We start from the raw sequence: 24466 nt of genomic DNA, 5'->3' as shown, positions 1-24466 counted from the left end.
AAAAAATACCATAGCTGGAAACATCTATTTTAAGCTTAAACAAGCTTTAATTTGGGGGAGGAAGGCAAAGGGGAGGGGTGCAAAGAGAAAGGCTTTCAGGTGAATAGGATGAGAGAGTTTATGAGAGTATTTGTGAAATCCTTAGACAGAACTGCACGCGTGGTTAGCACTAGAGAACCTGACCACACTCCGAATGGCCACTCTCTCTAGCTAACCCAAGTCCACGTTTGCTTGTTCCAACCACACTTTAGATTTTCAATTCGAACAAAGAATCCAGCATCCAAGGGTACCGGGGTCATCTATCTCAACTTCTTAATTAAGATGCAAGTTATTTTTAGAGCAGTTCTGAGGAGTGGTTATTCACGGGTGCCTAAGCTGCTCCAGCCTTCCAGTACAAAGTCCCTCTGGACTCCAGAGCAAGGCACTGATCCACACGAAGACATCATTGACTTCTCTCTTTAATTGCAAACTATTTTTCTATGGGCCATTCCAAAAAGAGAAAACTGTTGAGAAGACTCTCATAAACATTCGTGCAGTGATCACCCAGCTTCTACAACTGGAGATTTCCTTCCTTCCTTCCTTCCTTCCTTCCTTCCTTCCTTCCTTCCTTCCTTCCTTCCTTCCTTCCTTCCTTCCTTCCTTCCTTCCTTCCTTCCTTTCTTCTTGCTGTTCATTATTTTGGCCCCCGTGGGCTTCCATACTTGGGTAGAGTTCTTTGCTGAGCCTGACAGGCACCCAGGTGAACTTTAATTCTCTCTCCTATGTTGGAAAAGCCAAGCTGGAAATGTCCAGGGCAATCATTGTACTGTTGCACTTTTTAGAACAGCATCATAGCTCATGCAACATGCTGTCATCCATTGCTCTGATTTATGGAAGAGGTACTGTGTAATGTTACCTTATGTTTTAGATTTACTGGTTTTTTGATGATACTGGGATTTGAACTCATGCTCACTGGGCAAATCTTCTGCCACTTGAGCCACATCTCCAGTCCTTTTTCCTTTAGTTATTTTTCAGATATGTCTCATGCTTTTACCTAGGGCTTGCTTCTGAGCTCAGTCCTCCTGCCTGAGCCTCCTGTGTAGTAGGGACCACAGGTATGCACCAGCACACCCAGCTTGTCCTTTGAAATAGGGTCTCCTATCTCTGCCTCCTGATTAGCTAGGATTATAGATTTGAGTTACCAGACCTGTTTTAGATTTTATTATTTTGACCCTAGAATATTAAATTCCAGAGATTTTTTTGTCTATTTGCTTATTTTTGCTGTTTCCCAAAATCTAGAACAGTGCCTGGTACATAGAAGTTGGTTGTTGGGTGAATGAATGAATGCATTTTAATGATTACACAATACCCACTTTTTGCTCTTAAACCTGGAGACAATGGAAAAATGATAAAATATGAATCTGCTTATGAGATGGTATCTCCCTAAGGTCCATGTGGTAAAGACTTGGCAACCACGAATGGCACCATTAGGAGGTGGTGAAGCCTTTAGGATCACCCAGCAAAAGATCTTTAGGTTTTGGGGAGCAAGCCCTTCAGGGGGCTGTGGAACCCAGTCTTGTCCTCATCTCTCTTCCACTTCCAGCCCTGAGGTGAGTAGTTAGGCTCTGCTGTGTGCTCCAGCCTTGATGCACTGCCTTGCCACAGGCCCAAAGCCAGGGGCCAGCCCATGAGACTGAAGCCTCCAAATCTGTTCTAAGCTGATATTGCAGGTGTCTGTTCTACTGGTGGCAAGCTGGTGCCAGCATCCTCTAATCGATTTTATTCTTGCTTATTTTCACGTGACAGCCAGCACTCAGGCAGCTTTATCTACTAACTCCACCATCATGGGCTGGGAAGGTGGCTCAGTGGTAGAGTGCTTGCCTAGCATGCATGAAGCCCTGGGTTCAAGCCCTCGGTACCACATAAACAGAAAAATCTGGAAGTGGCATTGTGGCTCAATTGGTAGAACATTAGCTTTGAGCAAAAGAAGTGCGGGGACATGCCCAGGCTGAGTTCAAGCCTCAGGACTGGCCCAAAACCCAAACAACCCCCAAAACAAGAAAAAAAAAACCCTCCTCAATCATTCTCCATCCCTCCCATTACTCCTCCTGCTGTCTGCATGCATTGCTTTATTCTTCCTTCTTCTTCTTCTTTTTTTGGGGGGGGGGTTGGTCATGGGGCTTGAACTCTGGGCCTGGGCGCTGTCCCTCAGCTCTTCAGCTCAAGGCTAGTGCTCTACCACTTGAGCCACAGCACCACTTGTGGTTTTCTGGTGGTTTATTGGAGATAAGAGTCTCATAGACTTTCTTGCCCAGGCTGGCTTTGAACTGCCATCCTCAGATCTCAGCCTCCTGAGTAGCTAGGATGACAGGCATGAGCCACCAGTACCCAACTGCTTTATTCTTTTTTAAATTAGGATCACTCCTAAGGGGTGGCCCTGTAAGAGGAGCCAGTTAATGGGAAACGAGCCACTTCCTGTGATCTGTACCCTGCACCTCAGTCACCAGCCCAGATTTATGACAACTTTTTCAAAACCCAGCACAAACAAATATGAGGTTCAGGTCATTGAAAAAAACCACAGGGTCTTTCCCCACGAATCATAGCTTTGTGCATTTGATTCCTTGACCCTGTGGGGTCCATCCCTTAGAAGGCTCTGTATTCATATCACATTTATGTCTGTAATGAGTTCCCTGTACTGCTTTGAGCAGGACAATCTCTGGGCTGTCCTAAAACCATGGCACGGGCGGGGGGGGTGGGAAGGGGGCACACCGTGGGCTAGTGTGGGCAGATGTTTGTGGGATTCTGGGAGAGCACATGGCTTTGTTGAACCCCCTCCCTCTTTTGCAGATCCCTCCCAGCCAGCTGCGCTCCCCCACCCCCCCACCGCCATGCTGAGTGATGTAAGAACAGACTTATGGCATGGGTAGGGGCAGAGGTGACCTCTCTCTTCTGTGGAGAAGCTGGGGATAGGGGTGGTATACGGAGCATAGCGCATTCGCTATTCTCCCCTTGACCCATCTGGAACTTGGAGAGCGCACTTTCTAGGTCTTCAGCTCTTGGCAATGTCGACAGGTTCAATGCAGAGCCCTAAGGGCCTCTGTCTACTAGGTAGCTATTTTAGGTAGCTGCAGAAGTTTCCCAAATCCCTTGGCCAACCATGTATGAACATCAGTAAATACCCAGCCAGGCACCATTTACCTATAAATTGGCAGGGGACAACTCTGTTAAAAGATTAGCCCAAATAGAAATGTAATTTACCTCAACTGCCTACCCTAAAGCCTGCTCAAAGAGGAAATGAGTATGGTGATCCTCATTTATTCTTTGTAATACATGTCTACTATTTTATGGAGAAGGTATTCTTTCCTAAATCCCCACATACCATCGATTTAATAGTCTATTGGTAGAAATGTGTATGTAAATGGATCTTGAGCTATCAGTCCCAAGAAATTTCAGATTTCCTTGATGTTTGGGGAACTTGGTACTCTCAAAGCTCTATTTCTGTGGCTAACTTTCCTGCTACTTTTCCTCCCTCCATCCTTCCCTCCTCCCTTCCTAACTCCCTCCCTTCTTCCCTTCCCTCCTTCTCTTCTTCCCTCTTTTCCTTTCTTCCTCCCTCCATCTCTCCCTCCTTCTTTCCTTTATTACCAGTACCCTGGCTTAAACCCAGGGCCTTGTGCTCTTACTTGGCCTTTTCACTCACAATAGTCACTCTACCACTTGAGCCATGCCTTCTAGCATTTTGCTCGATCAGAGTTTCTCAGATTTGTCTGCCCAGGCTGGACCTGAATCAAAATTTTCAGCTCTCTGCCTTCTGAGTAGCTAGCATTATAGGCAACAGGCATCTGTGCGTGGTGCAGCCTTCAATTAATTTCATAATCTTAGTTGTACAAATATACTCTGTTTTAACAAAATCCCAGGTGCTGAAATATTTTTTAGTTACACTTCAGAGAAATAATAATGGTTAACAACCCCCCCCCCGCAAAAAAAACAAAGAAACAACAGCAAAATGACTGTGTGAGCCAACATGGTGGTTCGAGCCTGTAATCACAGTACTCAGGAGGTTAAGGCAGGAGATTAATAAGAGTTTGAAGCCTGCCTGAGCTACAGCTTAAGGTCCTGTCTTACAACAAAAGAAAACAACTTGAAATGCCACACTGGAAGCTTCCTTAAGGTAACAGAAGAGATGATGTGGTATGAAATATGATTGACACCGCCCCCCCACCCCCAAGCACGTCCTGTGTGTTAATGGCGACCAATTCCACTGAATCTGTGTGCAGCCAGGACAATGCAAGGAGAGGCCTGCCTCCCGTTGCTCCTTCCGCGTGCTTTGGGCTGCAATGCTTTGTTGCTGGCTGGCGTGACTGCATTTCTCCCCTCCGTTCTGCCTCCTGTCTGTCAAATGGAATGGATGATGACATTTTTATTTGGGTTAATGCGATATAAGATGGGGCCTGTAATATGAAAAATGTTTTTAAAAGGCAATGTGGAGAAAAATCTTACAAGACAGACAGCAAGGGTGATCTGTATGTTGGCCAGTAGCCCTCCGTGCAGACATACGTCCTTGCATTATGCACTGCAGTATAGAATAGTCATTCCTACATGAGTTGCATACAAACAAAAGCTCTGGTTGATGGGCTCGCCAGATCTTCAGACAAACCCACAGCTTCTCCCCTAGGCTTGTGGACAATCAGGCAATGGGTCCTGTGCACACACGTGTACACAGTGTTTTATCCCTCCCAGCTTAATGGAAGACTCTAATATATGCCTTTATCTTTATGGGCAAAGTGATCGTTATTTTTGTGCTGCTCTTTTTTTTTTTCAGCACACACATATGTTGTACTTTCAATCATATACCCTTTTAATATTACAGGGTTTGAAAAAAATGACTTCCTCTTGAAAATTATTATGGTCTGAGTGTTTGTGTCTCTCTGAAATTCTTTTTTTGTTGTTGTTATTGTCAGTCGTGGGGCTTAAACTCTGGGCCTGGGCGCTGTCCCTCAGCTCTTCAGCTCAAGGCAAATGCTCTACCACTTGAGCCACAGTACTATTTCTGGTTTTCTGGTGGGCTGTTGGAGATAAGTCTCACAGACTTTCCTGCCCGGGCTGGCTTTGAACCACGATCTTCAGATCTCAGCCTCCTGAGTGGATAGGATTACGGGCATAAACCACCAGCACCTGGCTCTCTGAAGTTCTTTTCTTTTCTTTTTTCTTTTTTTTTTGTCGGTCATGGGGCTTGAACTCTGGGCCTGGGCACTGTCCCTCAGCTCTTCAGCTCAAGGAGAGAGTGCTCTACCACTTGAGCTACAACGCCACTTCCGGTTTTCTAGTTCTTAAATTGTTCTATTTCCTAGGGTAGCTGCAGGGCTTCCCAGGGAAGGCCAGAAGATTACGGTCCTGATAAGAGGACTCATAGCCTTATAAGAAGAGATACCAGTTTTCTTTCTCTCTTTTTCCTCTCTTTCTCCCCTTTCTCTCTCTCCCTCTCCCCCTTTATCACTGTTTCCCCTTCTCCCTTCCTCTCTCTTTCTCCTTCCTGCTCTTCCCCCTTTCTCCCCCTCTCTTCCTCTCTCTTTCCCTGTTCCCCCTTTCTCCCTTTCTCTCCTGTCTCTATCTTTCTCCCTTCCCCCTCTGTCTGTCTATCTCTCTCCCTCTCATCCCCCCTTGTCTCTGTCTCTTGGTCTCTTTCTTCTCTTTCTCTCTCTTTCTTCCCTCCTCACCCATTCACAAAGGTCTCCTGAGCACATATGAGTTAAGAAGAGACCTTATCAGTAACCCACAATGCTGGAACTCTGGTCTCCAGCTTTCTCAAGACTGTGAGAAAATAGTGTCTGTAGTCTAAGCCCTGCCTGTCATATGTTGCCACAACCTCCCAAGTTGACCCAGCTGGCCAGGGTGTCAGTCCAACAGCCAAGCTTAGAGTATTTCCCATTTGGTTGTCTCATTGCTCACATTGGTAGCCTCCTAGTGGAGAGGTGCCAAATGTGTGGCGGCAGCTCTTTGGTAACTAGCAGTGCATGCTGGGGATAAAGCACCATCCTCAGTCTGGGAAGAAAATTCTTCAAGGAAACAAATTCTTGCTTAATCTGGACTTCAGTATATGATTTAAGTACCTAGATTTGTTGTTTTTTTTTTGGACAGCGCTGGAATTTGGACCTCTACCACTGAGCCACACCTCCAGTCCTGTTTTGTTCAGGTTATCATTTCTTTCTTTCTTCTTTCTCTTTAGTTCTCTTTCTCTTTCTTTCTCTCCTTTTCTTTCTTTCCCTCTTTCTCTTTCTTTCTTTCCTTCTCTTTCTTTCTTTCCTTCTCTCTCTTTCTTCCTTCCTTCCTTCCTTTCTCTCTCTTTCTTTCTCTCTCTCTTTCTTTCTCTCTCTTTCTCTTTCTTTCTTTCTTTCTTTCTTTCTTTCTTTCTTTCTTTCTTTCTCTCTTTCTGCCTTCCTTCCTTCCTCTTTTCCTTCTTCCCTTCCTCCCTTCTTTCCTCTCTCTCTCTCTGTCAATCTCCCTTCCTCCTTCCATCCCTTCCTCCCTCCTCTTCCTCCCTCTTTCTTCTTTTTCCTCTTCCTCCTCCTCTTCTTCCTCCTCTTCTTTTTTGGTGCCAGTACTTGGGCTTGAACTAAGCAATGACTAATAGACTAAGAAATAACTAATAGACTGAGGGTTTCCTGAGAACATTGATACAGAAATCTCCCAAGACACACCAGTAGACACATGTAGTTTGCTAGAAGCAGTCTCTGAATGAAAGGTCTGAGATCCAGGCTGTGAGCTGCAGCTCAAGCTTGTAAGTCTAGACACTTGGAATGCACAGCTCAGGAGATTGCGGTTTGAGAGCAATCCAGGGGATTAACAAAAAACAAAACAGTTTACAAGACTCCATCATCAGGAAGCACAAATAGGAGGATCACAGTCCAAGCCAGTCTAGGCATATAAGCAAAACCTTATTTCAAACATAACCCAAACAAAAAGAGCTGATAGAGTGGTTCAAGTGGTAGAGCACCAGCCCAGCAAATTAAAGACTGAATTCAAGCCCTAGTATCACAAGAAAAGAAAGAGGAGAGGGAGGAAGGAAGGAAGGAAGGAAGGAAGGAAGGAAGGAAGGAAGGAAGGAAGGAAGGAAGGAAGGAAGGAAGGAAGGGTTTGAGATCCATACTTTGAGATGCTACTGTTCTATCTGTTCATTTGCGATGGTGAGCTTCTCTGAGTTTGGATCACCAACCTACTAATATCTGTGATGTCCCTCTCTATTGACTTAGGAGATTCCAAAGGAGGCCACTAAGCATGGAGTTGAGACCATGGGAAGAGGAGCCATCTTTTTGAGGTAATATGGGGTGAGATTATTGGGCCCAACCATTTGCAGCAATCCATCTCACCCCTAAAAGAGCTTCTGTCATGTCTCTGAGAGACACACTGACTTCAGAATTACATGAGAACCTAAAGGACCAAATGTGGTGAAATGTGTGCTTGAATAATTTAATGAAAGTGAGAAGAGAACTCCAGACCTCTACTTTCCAACAAATAGCAGGGCCCATCTTCTCCTTGCCTTCACTGCATTCACATCTAGGTTGTAATTTCATTCTATGCAGATCTAATGTTTGGGAACTTGAGAAAGAAAAAGTCCTCATCATTTAAGCCTTTGGATATCTGGTAGTTTGGAGAATGTCATCTCTCTGAAGCCTAGGGAAACATACCCTATGCAGGAAGAGGGTCGTGTGTGTGTGTGTGTGTGTGTGTGTGTGTGTGTGTGTGTGTGTGTGTGTGTGTGTGTGTGTATGTGTGTGCATGTGTGTGCAAGTGTGTGTGTGCATACGTGGGCTACCTTACATTTCTAAGCTGAGATGAATCTCACAGATAGATATGTTGCCCAGGTGATTCATTTATCTATGCATGAAGAAAGATGCAGAAAAGAGCCTAATTAGAAATGGCCACCCTGGTCCCTGGGAGCCTGGCCCCATTCCCTATCGCAAAGAGGACACTCCGGAGGTACAATTTACCTTTCCCCTCATCTGCTGCAGAACGATCGGTCTCCTTCTGGGTCTGGGGAATGCCTGGCATCTTGGAGGCTGAAGAGCTGAAACAGAATCTTCTCTCCTTCAGGAGAGTTTGGGGCAGGCCACTTCTCTAGCTACAAGTGTTTAATAGCTTCTGCGTCTCCAGTGCAGCGTGTGCAAAATGCTTACTCAGTGCAGAAAGGCCTCTTCCATGTGCCTCACCCACTTTCCCAGTTCTCTCTGTCTCTCTGTCTCTGTCTCTGTCTCTGTCTCTCTCCCTCCATCTCCCTCTCTCTATCATTCCTCCTATGCACACTGTGATCCCGGCAGTCTGTGTTCGCCTAGCCTCTCCTTCACACTGGCACTATCTTCCCAGATGCCTTTGTTCCACCTGCTATGCATCTTCTCTCTGCAGCATCAGCTTTCAGCTCAGTAGTCTCTTTGTGGCTCAGTTTGGAGATAACTCCCTATATTTCCAATATGGTTTTTAGTCCTCAAAACAGGCCATGGGCTTTGTCACCACTTCCACTACTTGTCCTCATGAAATAACAAATTATTCGTGTACATTGTTAGCCTTCTCCAGTGTGACCTCCTCACAGACAGGAAGCAGGAAATATGTATGATTAGAAGAATTTAACATTTCTATTTGGTGTTCAGTCAGTTGCTATTGTTTTCTGTCCCTGTGTTAAGTCTGATCCTCAGTTGCTGGTGCTCTTGAGAGGTGGTAGAACCTTTAAGGGGTGAAGCCCAGTGGGAAGTCTTCAGATTATTGGGAGTGTGCTCTTTTTTTTTTTTTTTGGTCAGTCGTTGGGCCTGAACTCTGGGCCTGGGTGCTGTCCCTCAACTCTTCAGCTCAAGGCTAGCACTCTACCACTTGAGCCACAGCGCCACTTCTGGCTTTTTCTGCTTATGTAGTGCTGAGGAATCGTCGAACCCAGGACCTTGTGCATGCATTCTACCACTGAGCCACTTTCCCAGCCCCTGGGAGTGTGCTCCTAAAGGAATTTTTTTTCCGGTCCTGGGGCTTGATCTCTGGACCCGGGCACTGTCCCTGAGCTTTCCAGTTCAAAGTGAGCACTCTACCACTTGAGCCACAGTATCACTTCTGGTTTTTTTGGGTGGTTAATTGGAGTTAAGACTCTCATGGATTTTTCTGCCTGGGCTGGCTTTGAACCATGATCTTCAGATCTCAGCCTCCTGAAAAGCTAGGATTACAGGCGTGAGCCACAGCACCTGGCTTCTTAAAGGAGTTTTTTTGTTTTTTGTTTTGCTTATGTGATGCTGAGGAATTGAATCCAGGGCCTCAAGCATGCAAGGCAAGTGCTCTACCACTGAGCCACCTTCCCAGCCCTTAAAGGAGTTTTTAAAACCACTTTCTCTCTGCTGCTGGAGGGGTTTGTCCTCTGCCATGAGCTCTATCATGATGTGCCTCCCCTCCCCCGCAACAGAGACCTAAAAGCAATGTGTCCAGCTGATCACAGACTGAAACCTCAAAAACAGTAAGTTGATCATGTCAGATATCTGTGATAGCGATGGAAAGTTGGATGAATGCAGTACACCTACAGGCAACAGTGTTTTACAAGTGCTTTCAAAGGGAGTTTTCTGAGTCAGTAAGAGTGAACTACTGAAGGTTAGCTTATTTTGTACCAATATGGCATGAAAGAAAATGAAAAATGAATACTTTAATGTACTCTGAACTATTGACTAACAAATGAGAAATTAATTCTAGCAAATCAAACATCATTTCCTTGCCCACACCATTGCTAAAAGCCATCCAGATATTAAAAACAACCACAACTCATTTTGATGCAAAATTCCCAGCTAAGTATCAGCTCCAGTCATCTAGGCGAATAATCATGTGTTGTTTCTAATAAGTCAGTGACTTCTGTCAAGAGTTGTGGCCAATTAGAACTCACCCTGATGAGGAGGTGGCTGCTGGTGTTGCCAAGCAACGTCCAAGCTAGGAGGCACATTGAAATGCTCTTTTAGATTTAACCAGCAGCGAAGTTGGAGTGACATTATGATTCTGGCAAAGGCAAGCCATCTTATCACCCGGGATGGGGTTCCTACAAGGAGGAGTGTGTTTTCTTTTCAATGTAAATGGAAAAGGAGTATTTTTTTTAAACAAGGACTTAAACAGTCTATCATTATCCCAATTTTAATTAGGAGATTAGGTGTCAGTGGAATACAACTGTGTCACCAGATAATGATCTCTTGCTGCTAGATAAATACCCAGACATTCTGGAAAATGGGCAACTGGTCAGACAAGGACAATGTATTTTTTAGATTCTGAAGTATTTATTACCACAGTCACACTTGGTTATAATGACTTTCATTTTTATTGTTCAGAAAGATTAAGAAATAAAAGCAGATAGTAAAAAAATAGACTGCTCGAGGCTGGTGTAGAGCAAGCTGCTTGGTCTACATGATTAGAAATGTGCATTCTGCCTTAGAAGGCATTGCACGCGACTGTCTGAAGAGTTTCCAGGGGAAATTTAAAGACCAAACAAAACTGTGATGAGGACTGTAATTCTGCGAAGACTTTTGCACTGAAATGGTCTTTGCTAGCCATTTGTTCCTAAGCTGGCTATACCAACTGAAAAAAAAATTCTTTTTTCTTAAATTGAAGTCATTCTTGAGTAATATGTCTTCTCTCCAAGGCAGCAAAGGCCTATTGGGAATAATAAGCACATCTGCCTCTGTCTCTAAGATTCATACATTATTGACCGTGCCTTCCTGACAGGAAACATCTGGAAGAAAGTGAAAAATTAGGCAGAGAACCAGATTCTCTGTGCTCTGAGAGATGCCAGCCTCTTCCCTGTTTGTCTGACATGGGGGAAAGTGGGTACCTGGGCCTTGTGATGGGGCAGCTCACTCACTCTTTGGTGACACAGACACCCTCAGAGTCTCGTCTATGAAGCTGGTCTTTTATAACGTCTGCTCGGTGGCAGTGTCAGCCTTGGTTATCTAGCTGAATATGGCAATGCCCATTGTTTATGTTGGGCTTTCAGGACTGAGGGCATACAAGCTACCTGAAATGGTTTGGACACTTTAATGTTCATGTACAAATCCCTGGCCCTCAGAGTGATGGTACTGGAAGGGCTGTGGGTTAGACGTAGTGGGAGGTCTTTATGTTATTGGGATCATGCTTTCAAAGGGGACTGAGGTACTTTAGTCTCTCCCCTACCCCTCTCTTTCTCTCGATGTCTCTAGTTCCAGATAGGGCCACTTTGTTCCTATATACACTCTGATATGATGTGCTTCGATCTTCTTTTCCTCCCTGGAGATCAAACCAATAGGGCTGCCCGGTCTTGGTCTTTAAACCTACAAAACTGTGAGCTAAATAAGCCTTTCTCTTTGTAAGTTAGTTAACTCAAATAATTTATTGGAGGGACATCAAGCTGACTAATAGGCTGCCATATTGGATTGCATCCGTGCTCTATTTGCTTTGAAGATACTGGGAAATAGTAAAGATGGAGATTGTTTTGTGTTGAATAAACTTGTAGCCAGAAAAAGAAGAAGAAGAAGAAGAAAAAAGATACTGGGAAATAAAGTTCAACATGAAAGCTAACTTTAAAGGTCCAGAACTCACTAGCCTTGTTTCTCTTAATAACTAAGTGGGAAGTGAACCTCCCTGTTCTCATCTTTTGAAGACTTCTTTGAATCCAGAATAAACAAAGTGAAACAAAAAATTTTAATGTGCTAAAGTAGATGGTGAATCTCAAAGATGGTTTCCAATATCACATTAAATTATTTGATTAAACAATGGAGGGGGTAACAATGTTCAAGAGGAAGTGGAAGTGTACTCATTACCTCACTCATGTAACTGTAACCCTCTGTATAGTATCTTTACAATAAAAAAAAAAATAAATAAATAAAAAAAAGAAAAAAAAATAAAGCCAGTCCTAGAGATTTAAAAAAAAAATTATTTGATTACAGGGGCCTTTTCATCCTTCATAATTTCAAATCCCTCTCTTTGGTAGTTGTGTTAGTTAACACAGCTACCTGTCACTCTAAAAAAAATATCTGGGATAGGAAGTGGAGCTGTGGCTCACGCAGTGGAGGGCTAGCCTTGAGCAAAAGAGCTCAGGGACAGCGTCCAACCCCTAAGTTTAAGCCCCAAGACCAGAAAAAAATCTGAGATAATTTACATAGAGAAAAGGTTTAATTTGACTCACAGTTTTGGAGATTCTGGTCCATATATTTGAACCCGTTTTGTCAGTCATGGGGCTTGAACTCTGGGCCTGGGCACTGTCCCTCAGCTCTTCAGCTCAAGGCTAGCACTCTACCACTTTGAGCCATAGTGCCACTTCTGCCTTTTTCTGCTTATGAGGTGCTGAGGAATCGAACCCAGGGCCTCATGCATGCAAGGCAAGCGCTCTACCACTGAGCCACCTTCCCAGCCCTGACCCCATTTCTTTTAAACTTGTGATGGGGCAGCATATCATGGCAAGAATGTGTGGCAGAGCAACACTGTTTACCACACGGTCAGGAAGCAAGAAGAGGGGCAGAGGTCTCACAATGCCCTTCAAGGACACGCTCCTATGAGTATGGCCTAAAGACCTCCAATGAGGACCCACCTCTTAGAAATTCTACTAACTCCCCATAGTGCCTTTGGGAGATTCAAGACTCAAGTCATAGCAGTAGCCACGCATAACTTGGAGTTCAGCATCATCTGAGGAAAGCTTAGATTCTTTTCTCTTCAGTGTGCTCACCTACCACTTTTGTGCTGACTCAAAAAACATAAGAAGAGTCTCTAAAAGTTCTTCCTATTGACTTACTGCTGTTCAAGTCAGAGCTGCTTGGAGGAATATACAAATGTCTAGATTTCACTGTGCTCTCCCCTTTCAGATGAATTATTCCATTTAGAAATAAAGACTAACCTGAGTCCCCAGGGGACGCTGTGCTTTATGTTTCCCTCAAAGAAGGATTAATGTAGCCTCAATGTCAGCTCCTGAAATTAAAATCCATTTACTTCCTGCTTTATAAGAAAGTTTTATCCAATCCCAGAATTTGTCACTCACAGACTTTGGTGAAGAATCCAGAAAAAAAAAAAAGGTGATTATAGAAATCTAAATAAGTCTTCTAGTTGCTCTTTTTAAAAAAACATTAATTCCTTTGGGGGGGGGGTGAAAACTCGGACAGGTTAACCAAGTAAAGTTTTCCAAGAAAATAAATGGCTTTCCAGGCAATGCTGATCAATCTTTGCAGATAAACAGTAATAACTGATCCATCACTGAACTATGATTCTAATAGTCTCATCCCCCCAAATTGGGGATGTACCTATCAAATTTTCACCAGCTCTCTATTGCTATGTATTATCCCTGGTAAGACTAAAGTCAAAAGCCAATTAAACTTTAAATAGATACTTGGCTCCAGCACCACACACACACACACACACACACACACACACACACACACACACAAACACACATGTGAATAAATGCCATACACATAGACACACACATATATATGCTCTTTATAGGTACATGAATGTTTGCCTTATACACCCATGTATATGGATATGTAGGCACACAATACACATATAAATGCTATATACACATCCACACACATATGATCTCATGAAATAATGCTGAGTGAGGCTGCCTAATTTATAAATAAAGGTAGTGCCACCCAGACCTGTTGATATTTATGACACCTAGAGGCAAGGAAGAGAGACATAGCTCCCAAGATTCTAAAGGGAAAAGCCTCAGAATTCCAAAGGAAAAACAACTTTTACTTAAAAAATTCACTCTGAAGTTTGATGATAAAAGCCCCAAGGCCTCTCTGGAGTTCAGAAAGGTGTAGAGATGCTGGTAATTCCTGGAAAAGAGGCTAAGGTCCTCGTGGCTTGTACCCGTGGGTCAGCACCTCGGTGCTGATACCTGGTCTGGTCCTCACTTTCCTCTGTGGTTGTGATCCGCCTCTTCTATTTTTATATGCACACACTTGGATTCTCTAAAGACAAAGCCAATGGTTTGTCACTTCCTCTTATTTAACTTCTTCCTCTTTTGTCTTGCTTGGTAAGCCCAGCTTGGCCTTGGACTTGTCCTTCCCTTTAACCTCTCAAGTATACCACCAGGCCCACATTTAGCTTTGCTTTGCTTCTTTTCCTTCCTTTTTTCTTTTCTTTTTTTTCTTTCCTCTCTTTCTCCTTCCCTTCCTTTCTTCCTTCCTTTCTCCTTCCCTTCCTTTCTTCCTTCCTTCCTTCTTTCCTTCCTTCCTTCCTTTTCTTCTCTCTCTCTCTCTCTCTTTCTTTCTTTCTTTCTTTCTTTCTTTCTTTCTTTCTTTCTTTCTTTCTTTCTTTCTTTCTTTCTTTCTTTCTTTCTTTCTTTGTATTAGGGCTTGACCTTAGGGCTTCCTCAAGGCTAGTGCTCCACCACTTCAGCTACACCTTCATTTCTGTCTTTTTGCTGGTTAAATGGGAGATAAGAGTCTCATGGATTTGTTTTCTCAGGCTGGTTTTGCACTGTGATCCTCAGATCTCTGATTCCTACATACTTAGTTGCTGCTGATGTCTACCTTTAGCTTTTTCTTAGGAAAAAAAGAGAATTCTCTCTTATTTGGCCATTCATCTTGTTGGATGTCATGACTTAGAATTGGCATAAAGCTTGTCAGTTTTTCAAGTCTTTACCCATCCACTCAGGGATCAATCCTGAGTGCCTACTGTGTCTCCAGTATGTGTAGTTAAAGGTGAGGAAGAAAAAGAAGAGAAAACTTTGTTCTCCCTGAAGCCCACACCTAGCAAGATGAGATATCCAGGGAGCACAATAAAAAGTAAGCTAAATGGAATGCTAGTGATAGAGAGATGAATAAAGAAGGAAATGAGTGGCAAGGTCTGGGGCCTGGCCCTCAGCCTGGGAAAGCAGTGAGCGGAGACAGTAAGAGTCAGATGGCGGAACACAGAATACAGGAGCTGTGCATGCTGGCTCCCAGCTGAAGCATGCAGGGCGTTTGTAAAACCTCCGGGTTCTCATTACCCTTTGACATGTTGACTCTGTATGGTTTGGGGTGATGAGAAGGAGGATTCTTTTTTCTGGTATTGGGCTTTATACTCGAGGTCTCACACTTGGCACTTCTTGGGGAAGGAGGTGGTCAGAGCCTGCTGAGCTACTACTCTGGCTTGTTTTTCAAGGGTTAGATAGGGTCTCGCTTCCTGTCTGGGCTTAACCCTGGGCCTTGACCCACTTATTTTAGGTTTTCACTTGCAGTTGGGATTACAAATGTAGGCCACAGAGTCTGTTCTCTCTATAGGTATGGAATCTTGAAGCCCCCCCCCCCCCCAAGGCCAGGCTAGCCTGCAACCACAAACCTTCATTCTCAGTTTTCCACTAAATTGGGGATAACAGGTGCACCTTACTATAACAAACTATGGGTTGAAAAGGGAATCTTGTGAACTTCTCTGCCCAGGCTGGCCTTGAACTTCAATTCTCCTGATCTCAGCCTTCCAATCAGTTAGGACTAGAGGCATGAGCCATCAGAACCTGGTTTAGAATTATAGATATTTAACAAGCTGATTCTGATTCTTGGTTCCCCACGGTGAGAACCAGTGTTCTAGAGATCAAAGGCAGCTGGGAGGCTAAAATCCAAAGAAACATCTAGAAACCAGCAGGGCCAGCTCTACTGGGGAAGGAGGTGATCAGATTCTTGCCAGTCAACCAGTCCATCTTGCCCTTTCTCTCCTCTTCCCCCTTCCACAGGATGGAAACCACTTCCTGTCCTATCTTGGACCCTAATGTGTGGCTCCAAATGAGTGAGGATTTTCTGGTTGAGAACAGCAAGCACTGTCTCCTTCCGATGCATCGGGCACCGTTCATTTAATGGGTGGGGAAAACCCACAGGCACGTGGTCTATGGAGCATGAAACCGTCTTACCAGCTTAGCAGCATTTAAAACTATGGCTTGCTCCTTCCTCCTTGAAATGCTTTGCCCCTTCACGTCCTCCTGCTTTCCATCTTGGCTTACTTTTCCTAAGTCTACTTTGTAGCTTTCGCCCTTGTCCCTTAAACATGTTCTCTTCAGGGTCCTTCAGCCATTCCCGTCGCCCCCTCCCCGATCCCTTCCCTCGGTAGGTGACCTCACTGGGCTCATGGGACCCTCCTGCCCCTCCCTGGTCTGAGCTCCAGATCTGCATAGCCAGCTTCGTCTCCAGGATTCTCTGAGGTACTCCCGGGCCACCTAAACCCACCAGGCCTAAGTGCTCAGAGAGGGGAGGACACCAGATGTCCACATGCCCTCAGTCCCATGCCAGTGGCTGCTTTTGAATGGAAATCCAAGGGCCTGCGTGCAACCATTTGGAGGAGGAAAAAAAATGGAGCAACATCTAGGGAGTTCCTGTCTGAAATTTCTCTCTGTTTTCTTCTCCCTTGCACTCTTCCTCTCCTCCCTTCTCTCTTCCTCTCCCTCTCTCTCTCTGTGTTTCTTATTTCCCTTTGTCTCTGTTTCTATCCATGTGTCTCTGTCTCGGTGTGTCTGTGTGTCTGTGTGTATCTCTTGTGTGTCTGTGTGTGTCTCTCTATGTCTCTGTCTCTGTGCACGTCTGTCTCTGTGTGTCTCTGTCTCCATGTATCTCTGTGTCTCTGTCTTTGTGTGTCTTTGTGTCTCGTCTCTCTCTGTGTCTGTGTGCCTCTGTCTCTCTTCCCTCCATGCCTTGTCTCTTAGGTTCCGCGTAAGTCTCTAATGCCATGAAGTGAGGAGCTGGGAGACTGCATGTGTGGGAGGTGACCCCCATGCAGCTTGCACACGAGCTGCACAACAGGGCATTGTACACTTGGAAAGCAGGATCTTCTTGTGAACAAATTCCTCCCTGAAACCTCAGTATATTACACGGACTAATGTAGGGTGGGGTGATGGTCGTAGCAGAAGCAGAAGCAGGAAGCTCCCTGACTTGCCTTTCTTTGTGGGGACCCCTCCTTATGGAGGTTCTCAGGGCTGGATTTCTATTCGAATTTCCTAAGGAGCTTGGAGAACCAGCCCAGGCTGCCTCTGAACCACGCCAACTAAATCCAAATTTCAAGGAAGAACTCAGGCAGCAGAGGTTTTCCCAGATGCCGCCGATGGAGCTGTGGCAGAGCTGGCTGCTGGGTCTCTCCTCCGTCACCCCCAGCCCACGGAGCCTGGGGAAAGAGACTGACCATGCACAGAGTGCGGGCCAGTCTCGGCAGGATATTCCAGGAGAGGTCCTGGGAGAGCTTGTGATTGTCCCGTTTGGGCTAAAGGAATAGTACACTCACCTGAACAAGGTTCAGTTTCTCACACAGGTGAGATAGGAGGACATTTTTTTTTCTTCCTCTACCTAAAACTCGAGGCGTAGTTCCATACCTTAGTTGTTCCCAAACTTAGGTAGAAAATAGAGGAGAGTGGCTTCTGACCCCTTAGCTTTCCTCAGAGACCCCAGGGATTCCGCTTCCTCTCCCTCCCCAGGCAGGTGACACTCCACCCTCAGGACAGCCCTGGGGCTCCAGGGCACCATTTGAAAATGTCATCTAGGTCAGAAGCAGTCACACGGGTGGAAAGAACTCTGGAGCTGAATTCTAATCCCGGCTCTGCCGCATGCTAGCTGTGTGACTGGGGGCACTGTATTCTCTCTGGGCCTCAGTTTCCTCCTCTGTAAAATGGGGACACAGCATGTCTCACGGGCAGGGGGTAAGCGTCTTCCTGTAGATGGGTGCCCTCAGCCCTCTGCTCAAGCTCCAGGGCTACTTGTGTGTTGCAAACTAGAATGATGGAAAATGGCAGGCTCGCTGGCTTCTGAGCATATTTGACAGCAGGACACATGGGGGCCTTCGGCTCCTCTTTGGGGACTTCTGCAGAGCCTCTCCAGACTAAGCCGAGCTGAGCATCCATTGCTGAAGCCAAGCACCTGCACCATGGGGCAGACCTGGTGGATGGCCAAAGCCCAGCACGCCCAGCCAGCCTCTGAGGCTGCGCATGGACCTGGACTCAAACTCAGGAAGGCCTTTGATCAGTCCACAGCAAAGGAGCAGAGCCCTCGCTCGCTCGTGAGTTCCTGCAGAAATTACACCAACAGACTTCACACCAGCCTTGCTGAAGAGGCCCCCACCCCTACCCCAGGCCAGCTGACAGGACAGAGGCTAGAGAAGGTGAGCTGGGAGGGGAAGGGACGGCCACTGGTTGAGAAACCAGATGAACCCAAGGTCCTAAAGAGCTGGTGGTGGTAATGCGTCTGCCTGGAGCCTCAGCCTTGGTCTCCAAGGACATACCCCGACTGGCTGTGCATTTAGGGTTCTGCTCAGAAGCATCTGCAGCCAGCACCCCCCAGACAAAGACTTGACTCAGCATTTGCTTTAGTTCCCTTACTATGTAGTATGTGCTTCACTTGACATTACTCATCGCCCAGGGGCAGTTAGAAAGAAATGCAAACTTCCAGCCAAGGATGCTGGTATGTGCCTGTAATCTCAGTGCCTGGGAGGCTGAGGCAGGAGGATCAAGAGTTTGAGGCTAGCTTAGACTACATAGCTAGGCTTTATTTAGAAAGAGAGAATGAGAGCTAGGTACCAATGTCTCATGTCTATCATCCTAGCTACTCAGGAGGCTGAGATCTGGGGATCGCAGTCAAAAGCCAGCCCAAGGCAGGCAAAAAGCTGGAAAGGGAGGTGTGATTCAAGTGGTAGTGTGCCAGCCTTGAACAGGAAAAGTCAAGCAAGAATATGAGCTCAAACCTCAGTAGTGGCACACGCGTGCACATACACACACACACACACACACACACACACACAGTGAAATGAAAAGGAAAAGATAGACAGAGAGAGAGAGAGAGAGAGAGAGAGAGAGAGAGAGAGAGAGAGAGAGAGAGAGAGAGAGAGAGAGAGAGAGAGAGAACGTGCAAAATGCAGGCTCTCACTCAGAACCTGCACTTGAACAGGCGTCCCAGGGGATTATTCGAGAAGGAAGTAGAAGTAACATAGCTCCAGTTTTCTCCTGGCTGGCCCAGCACCCCAAGCAGCATTGCAGGACACGGGCAGAGTACTGTGTGTACTTATGCACTGTTGACTCACAATTCATTTTCACCAATGGGGCCTGTGGGATGCTGGGGATGAAAGATGGCACCAGACCCTGTACTTTTTGCCAGAGTGAGAGGCGAGGCCCAGTGGGCAGAGCGCAGGCAGGTGCTGCAGGGACCAGCAGGGACCCTGGCCCAGCCTCCATCATAGGTGGACAGGAAACCGAGTGTGTGCTGTGTCTTACCTCGTTCAGCTTCTCAGGACTGAAAGCAGAAGTCAGGACTCCTCTGACCTCTTCCCATCTCTTCCCACGTAAGAATAGGATGCTGTTGGCTACTGGCTTGGGCTCCAAACCTGATACCTGATGGAAAATATGGAGCACAGGTTTAGGACACACACACACACACACACACACACACACACACACACACACACAGAGCTACCTAGGTAACAATACAGGTTCATGTTAAGAATCCTGATTAAAAATCCTCCAATGATCCAAACTTAGATCTCTCTTGCAAGATGCAGAAGAAAGCTGCAAATACTCCTAGGTAATGACGGAAGACTCAGCCAAGGGGCCAGATCTGCTGGCCCAATTCTGCCCAGTTGCAGCCGCTGGTCACCATAGAAACATCCCAGCACCCTGGTGAGCTCTGCTGTCCCCCACTGAGAGAGGGTCCCTTTGAGTATGTGCAGCGCTGGCTTCTGGAGATGAGTCATCTGTCCTAGGACTGAGAATCAGGCCTGAACTTCAATACAGAGGGTTTGTGGGGCAGGATTGGTTAGGTGGAGCCCAGAATTGAAAGGCTCATGTGTCTGGATTTTTAGGGGTGTGGGTGGGGAGAAAAGGGAGTGGGGAAAGGAGAGGCCCCCCAAAGATTTTGCCAGCAGAGTTGCTTCCAACAGCCCATGTGCTACAGTGTTTCTGTTTCCTTGCATTCATTCACTTTTCCCCCCTCAGTCAACAAACATTGGTGGAATGTGCAATGTGTGTGTAATAGGCTGGGTGGTATCTCTCTGCCTGCTGCAACTTCATTTAGTGAACTCCTCACCCCCAGGAACCTGAGTGTGGGACCTCATTTGGATATAATTACCTTTAATATGGTAAGAAAAGTAAAATGAGGGCCATGAGGGTGGGCCCCCGATCTGATATGATTCCTGTCTTTCCAAGAAGAGATTCGCACATTCCCGTTGACAGAAGGAGAACCCCAGGAGGACACAAGGGGAAGGTGGTGATCCACAGGCCAAAGAGAGAGCTCACAGCACCCTGATCACACACGTCCAGTCTCACGTGGGAGAAAAGTGTTTTCTGTTGTGTAGGTCCCCCCGTCGGGGCTGCTTTGCTATGTGTAGGTCTCCCTAGAAAGCTCAGACAAGTGTCAAGAATTTGGCTATCAGTGCAGTGCTGGTGGCTCACACCTGTAATCCTAGCTACTCAGGAGGCTGAGACCGGAGGATCATGGTTCAAAGCCATCCCCGGCAGGAAAGTCTGTGAGACTCCTATCTCCGGTTAACCAACAAAAAGCTGGAAGTAGAACTATGACTCCAGTGGTAGAGAACAAGCTTTGAGTGAAAACACAAAGGACATGAAGCTACCGCAAGATGGAGTAGGAGAAACACTAGAACTGATAGGCTTAGGTGGGAACATTTGAAGAGAGTCCCAAGGGCACAGCAAATAGGAGACAGAATTGGCAAATGGGGTTACATCAAAATGAAGTTTTACAGTAAAGGACATAGTTACTAAACTAAAAAGATAGCAGACAGACTAGAAAATCTTTACCAGCAATACATCCAACAAAGACCTAATATCCCAAATATACAAGGAGCTTACAAAATGAATACCCCAAACTAATTAACCAATCCATAAATGGGCAAAGGAGCTTAAGAGAGACTTCTTGGAGGAAGAATGGCAAATGGACACATGAAGAAATGTTCAACTTCCCTGGCCTTTATAAAGGAAATGCAAATCAAAACAATTCTGAGATTTCTATCTCACCTCAGTTAGCTTGTCCAACATCAAGAATCCAAATAACAACAAGTGTTGGCAGGGATGTGGGGAAAGGGGAACAGTGCAGTAATGCTCCATTGGTGGGAGTGTAAACTAGTAGTACAACCACTCTGGAAGGCAGTTCAGAGGTTCTCAGAAAACTCTACCTTCCCTACGACTTAGCCATACCACTCCTGGGCATCTACCCAGAACATTACAAGTCAGGATACAGTAAAGACACCTGCACATCCATGTTTACTGCTGCACTATTCCTAATAGCCAAGTTACGGAAACAGCCCAGATGCCCTACAATAGATGAGTAGGTCAGTAAAGTGTGGTATGTATACACAATGGCATTTTACTCATCCGCTAGAAAGAAATATATATGTATATATACATACATATACAAGTGTATATATACATATGTATACATATATTATATATATATATATATATATATATATTTTTTTTTAAGGGATAGCACAGTACAGGCCCTGAATTCAAGCCCTAGTTTTGGCATATAGAAAAATGTCCTTCCATTTTTAACAATATTTACCATAGAATCTTTTATGCTGGGCATCACGTGGCAATGTCCTCTCAGTTCTTAGTAATAGTCACAACTATGTACATGTCCTTAGCTCAATCATTAAGCCCTGCCCCTCAAAGACTAAGGGCTCTGGTCACTTGTCCGTGTGATCAGCATGTCTACCCGCCGTCTTCTATGGGATTCTACTCTCACTTTTACTTCAGTAAATCTCACTCTGTTAAACTCTACGTGCCTGTCCCTGAAATTCTTCAGCAAGACCAAGAGCTGTCATTTTTCTCCAGGGACAGGCAGTATTGACTAAAAATGATTACTCGGGCCTTCAAAGGGTTCACAGTCTGGTGAGGAACCAGAATAAGCTCATGGATGAACCAATAGGTATTTATGAAAACTCGTGTGTGTGTGTGTGTGTGTGTGTGTGTGTGTGTGTGTGTGTGTGTGTGTGTGTGTGTGTGTGTGTGTGTGTGTGTGTGTGTGTGTGTGTGTGTGTGTGTGTGTGTGTGTGTGTGTGTGTGTGTGTGTGTGTGTGTGTGTGTGTGTGTGTGTGTGTTAGTACTGGGGCTTGAATTCAGGGCCCTGTGCTCTCATTTGACTTTTTCTGCTCAAAACTTTTTGCCTTCCACCACCTGAGCCATACCTCCACTTCTGGCTTTGGGCTGGTTAACTGGGGGTAAGAATCTTAAGGATTTTTCTGCCCAGGCTGGCTTCAAACTGTGATCTTCAAATCTCAGCCACCTAAGTAGGTGAGCAGGACTGAGTAGGGCAGCAGACATGAGCCCGCAGTCCCTGGCTAGAAAGGGAACATTTTTATGAATGGAGGGGATGTGGGGTGTATCGTGGGGTGACATGTGAGGAAGACTTTTCTGAGGAAGAGCCTTTTTTCCTCCCTAGGCCATACTATTCCTTGAGTAGTCACAAATGATGCCTAGAGTTGGTTCATGCAGCCTGGCCCCACAGACACAGGGATGTAGAAACAGGGGTTAACAAAATCTAGCTCTGCTCCGAAACACGTGTGCTCTGTGTGGCTAAGCTATTTCTTTTCACTGTTTTAATTATAGTTGAAACATGAAGCCAGCCAGCATAATTCAAGCCTTGTAAAAACTCCTATTTAGGAGAAAATTATAATTTTCTAATAAAATATGAACACTCAAAATAAGCCATAAAACATCACTGCAAAGTATCCAGAGGATTTAATTATATATTAGAACCAAGTTGCTGGGCAAAAATTTTTTTTTTCTGCAGAGGGATACCTCTCTATATTTAGAATGAAATTCTTTAGGAGTGCCACGGCCACTAAATTATGGTTTTTATGGAGTTTTGGGAACATAATCTGCTGTTTAGGTCCCAGAGTCAAAAGAGGAAATCATACATTATGTATATTTATAGAATGGCAAAGTCCCATTCTGTACCACAGCAATGAGCCATTTCATGAGGAGAGAGGGATGAAGATTCACATGTTCTCATGAGACAGAATACCTTTCAGGTAAGAGCCAAGATGGGAGCCTTCCTTAAGGATTGGGTCTATGCTTCTGCTAATGCTACTGCTGCTTCTCCTCCCCCTCCTCCTCTTCCTCCTTCTTCTCCTCTTCCTCCTCCTTTTAGTAGTACTGGGGATTGAACTCAGGGCCTCATGCTTGCCAGGCAAGCACCCTAAAACTCAAGCCACACCTCCAGTCAGCACTGGTGGTTTTCAGTGTCGGATCTTGATTTATGCCTAGGCTGGTCAGGGCTACAATCTTCCTGCTTGTGCATTCTCAGCGACACGGGGGTGACTATGCTCACCAGGGCACAGACGTGTGTTAAGATGGAGTCTTTCAAACTTCTTTTTGCCCAGACTGGCCTCGCTCCAACCATGATCCCCTTATCTCACCTGCCAACTAGCAAGGGTCATAGGCTTGAAAGACCACACCTTGGTCCATGCAATATTTATTGATTTGTTTTGAGCCATAGTGCAACTTCTAGGTTTCTGTGGTTAACTGAAGATAGGAGTCTCACTAAAACTATGCATTACTTTTGTGTGTGTGTGTGTGTTTGTGTGTGTGTGTTTGTGTGTGTGTGTGTGTGTGTGTATGTGTGTAAAAATTGTGTTTATTTACTCTCCACATTTAAAAAATAATTTACTAAGTAATTACACAAAAAGGTTACAATTCTCTAAGTCAGGTTATGAGTACAATACAGCTTGGTCAATGTTATCTCTTCCATTGTTCTTTTCCATTTCCACCTCACCTCCCTACCTCAAGTTATAAAGTTCAATTCTACATAATGTGTGTTGAATAGGATGACTGTACTGGGGGAAAAATTCTTATCTTCCAAGTGAGAGATGTCATCAGATCCTTCAATATCTCCTTTCCCACACTGCTGTGACATTGCTCTGATGTAAGCCTAGTCCATCTACTAGAACTATGCATCATTTTTCTATGTGTGCTAGTCCCAGGGCTTGAACTCAGGGCCTTGGTGCTATCCTTAGCTTTTTCCACTCAAGGCTATTGTTTTTCCAAGCTGAGCTACTCCTCTACTGTTGGCTTTCTGGTTAATTGGAGCTAGGAATCTCATGTACTTTCCTATCTGGACTGGCTTCAAATTGGGATCCTCAGATCTCACCCTGCTGAGGAGTTAGGGTTACATGCATGAGCCACCGGCACCCAGCTCAACTGTGCATTTTTTCATGGTAAAGTTTGGCTGCCATGGTTATAGGAATGTTTTCTTGCTGGGTGTCATGCCATAAGAAGGAGAGCAGCAATCTGGCCCTTTCAAGAGTGCTGTCAGATGATGAGAAGACATTAAAAAATGTAATACGTGAAACGGTGGTTGGATTTTAGAATGTTTAAGTAGAAGATCAGACAGTGGCATTTGGAATGTACCCAATAAATATTTATTGCCTGCATATTACACAGAAGAGGGAGTTCAGGTTGCTTCCATGACCCTGAGGGGTGGAATCAGGTTTCATGGAGGAAGCCAGGGGAGACATTACAGCTCATCTCCAGGGAAACCACCCCACTCGTCCAAAG

At 45.3% G+C, this 24466-nt stretch overlaps 1 protein-coding gene across 1 annotated transcript in view; it reads right to left on the bottom strand.

The window, feature by feature from the left end:
- The window catches only part of Tbxas1 (thromboxane A synthase 1), a 141792-nt gene that overhangs the window by 51320 nt on the left and 66006 nt on the right, over positions 1-24466 (bottom strand). The window contains exon 5 of the mRNA XM_069997319.1: positions 19172-19288. Coding sequence (XP_069853420.1) covers positions 19172-19288 — 117 coding nt within the window. The remainder of the gene's footprint in view (positions 1-19171; positions 19289-24466) is intronic.

Source organism: Dipodomys merriami, unplaced genomic scaffold (assembly GCF_024711535.1).
Source record: "Dipodomys merriami isolate MVZ:Mamm:240054 unplaced genomic scaffold, mDipMer1.0.p SCAF_5, whole genome shotgun sequence".
In the NCBI taxonomy this organism is placed as follows: domain Eukaryota; kingdom Metazoa; phylum Chordata; class Mammalia; order Rodentia; family Heteromyidae; genus Dipodomys; species Dipodomys merriami.
The sequence above is the reverse complement of the archived record's forward strand: the minus strand, read 5'-3'. Positions and strand labels throughout refer to the sequence as shown.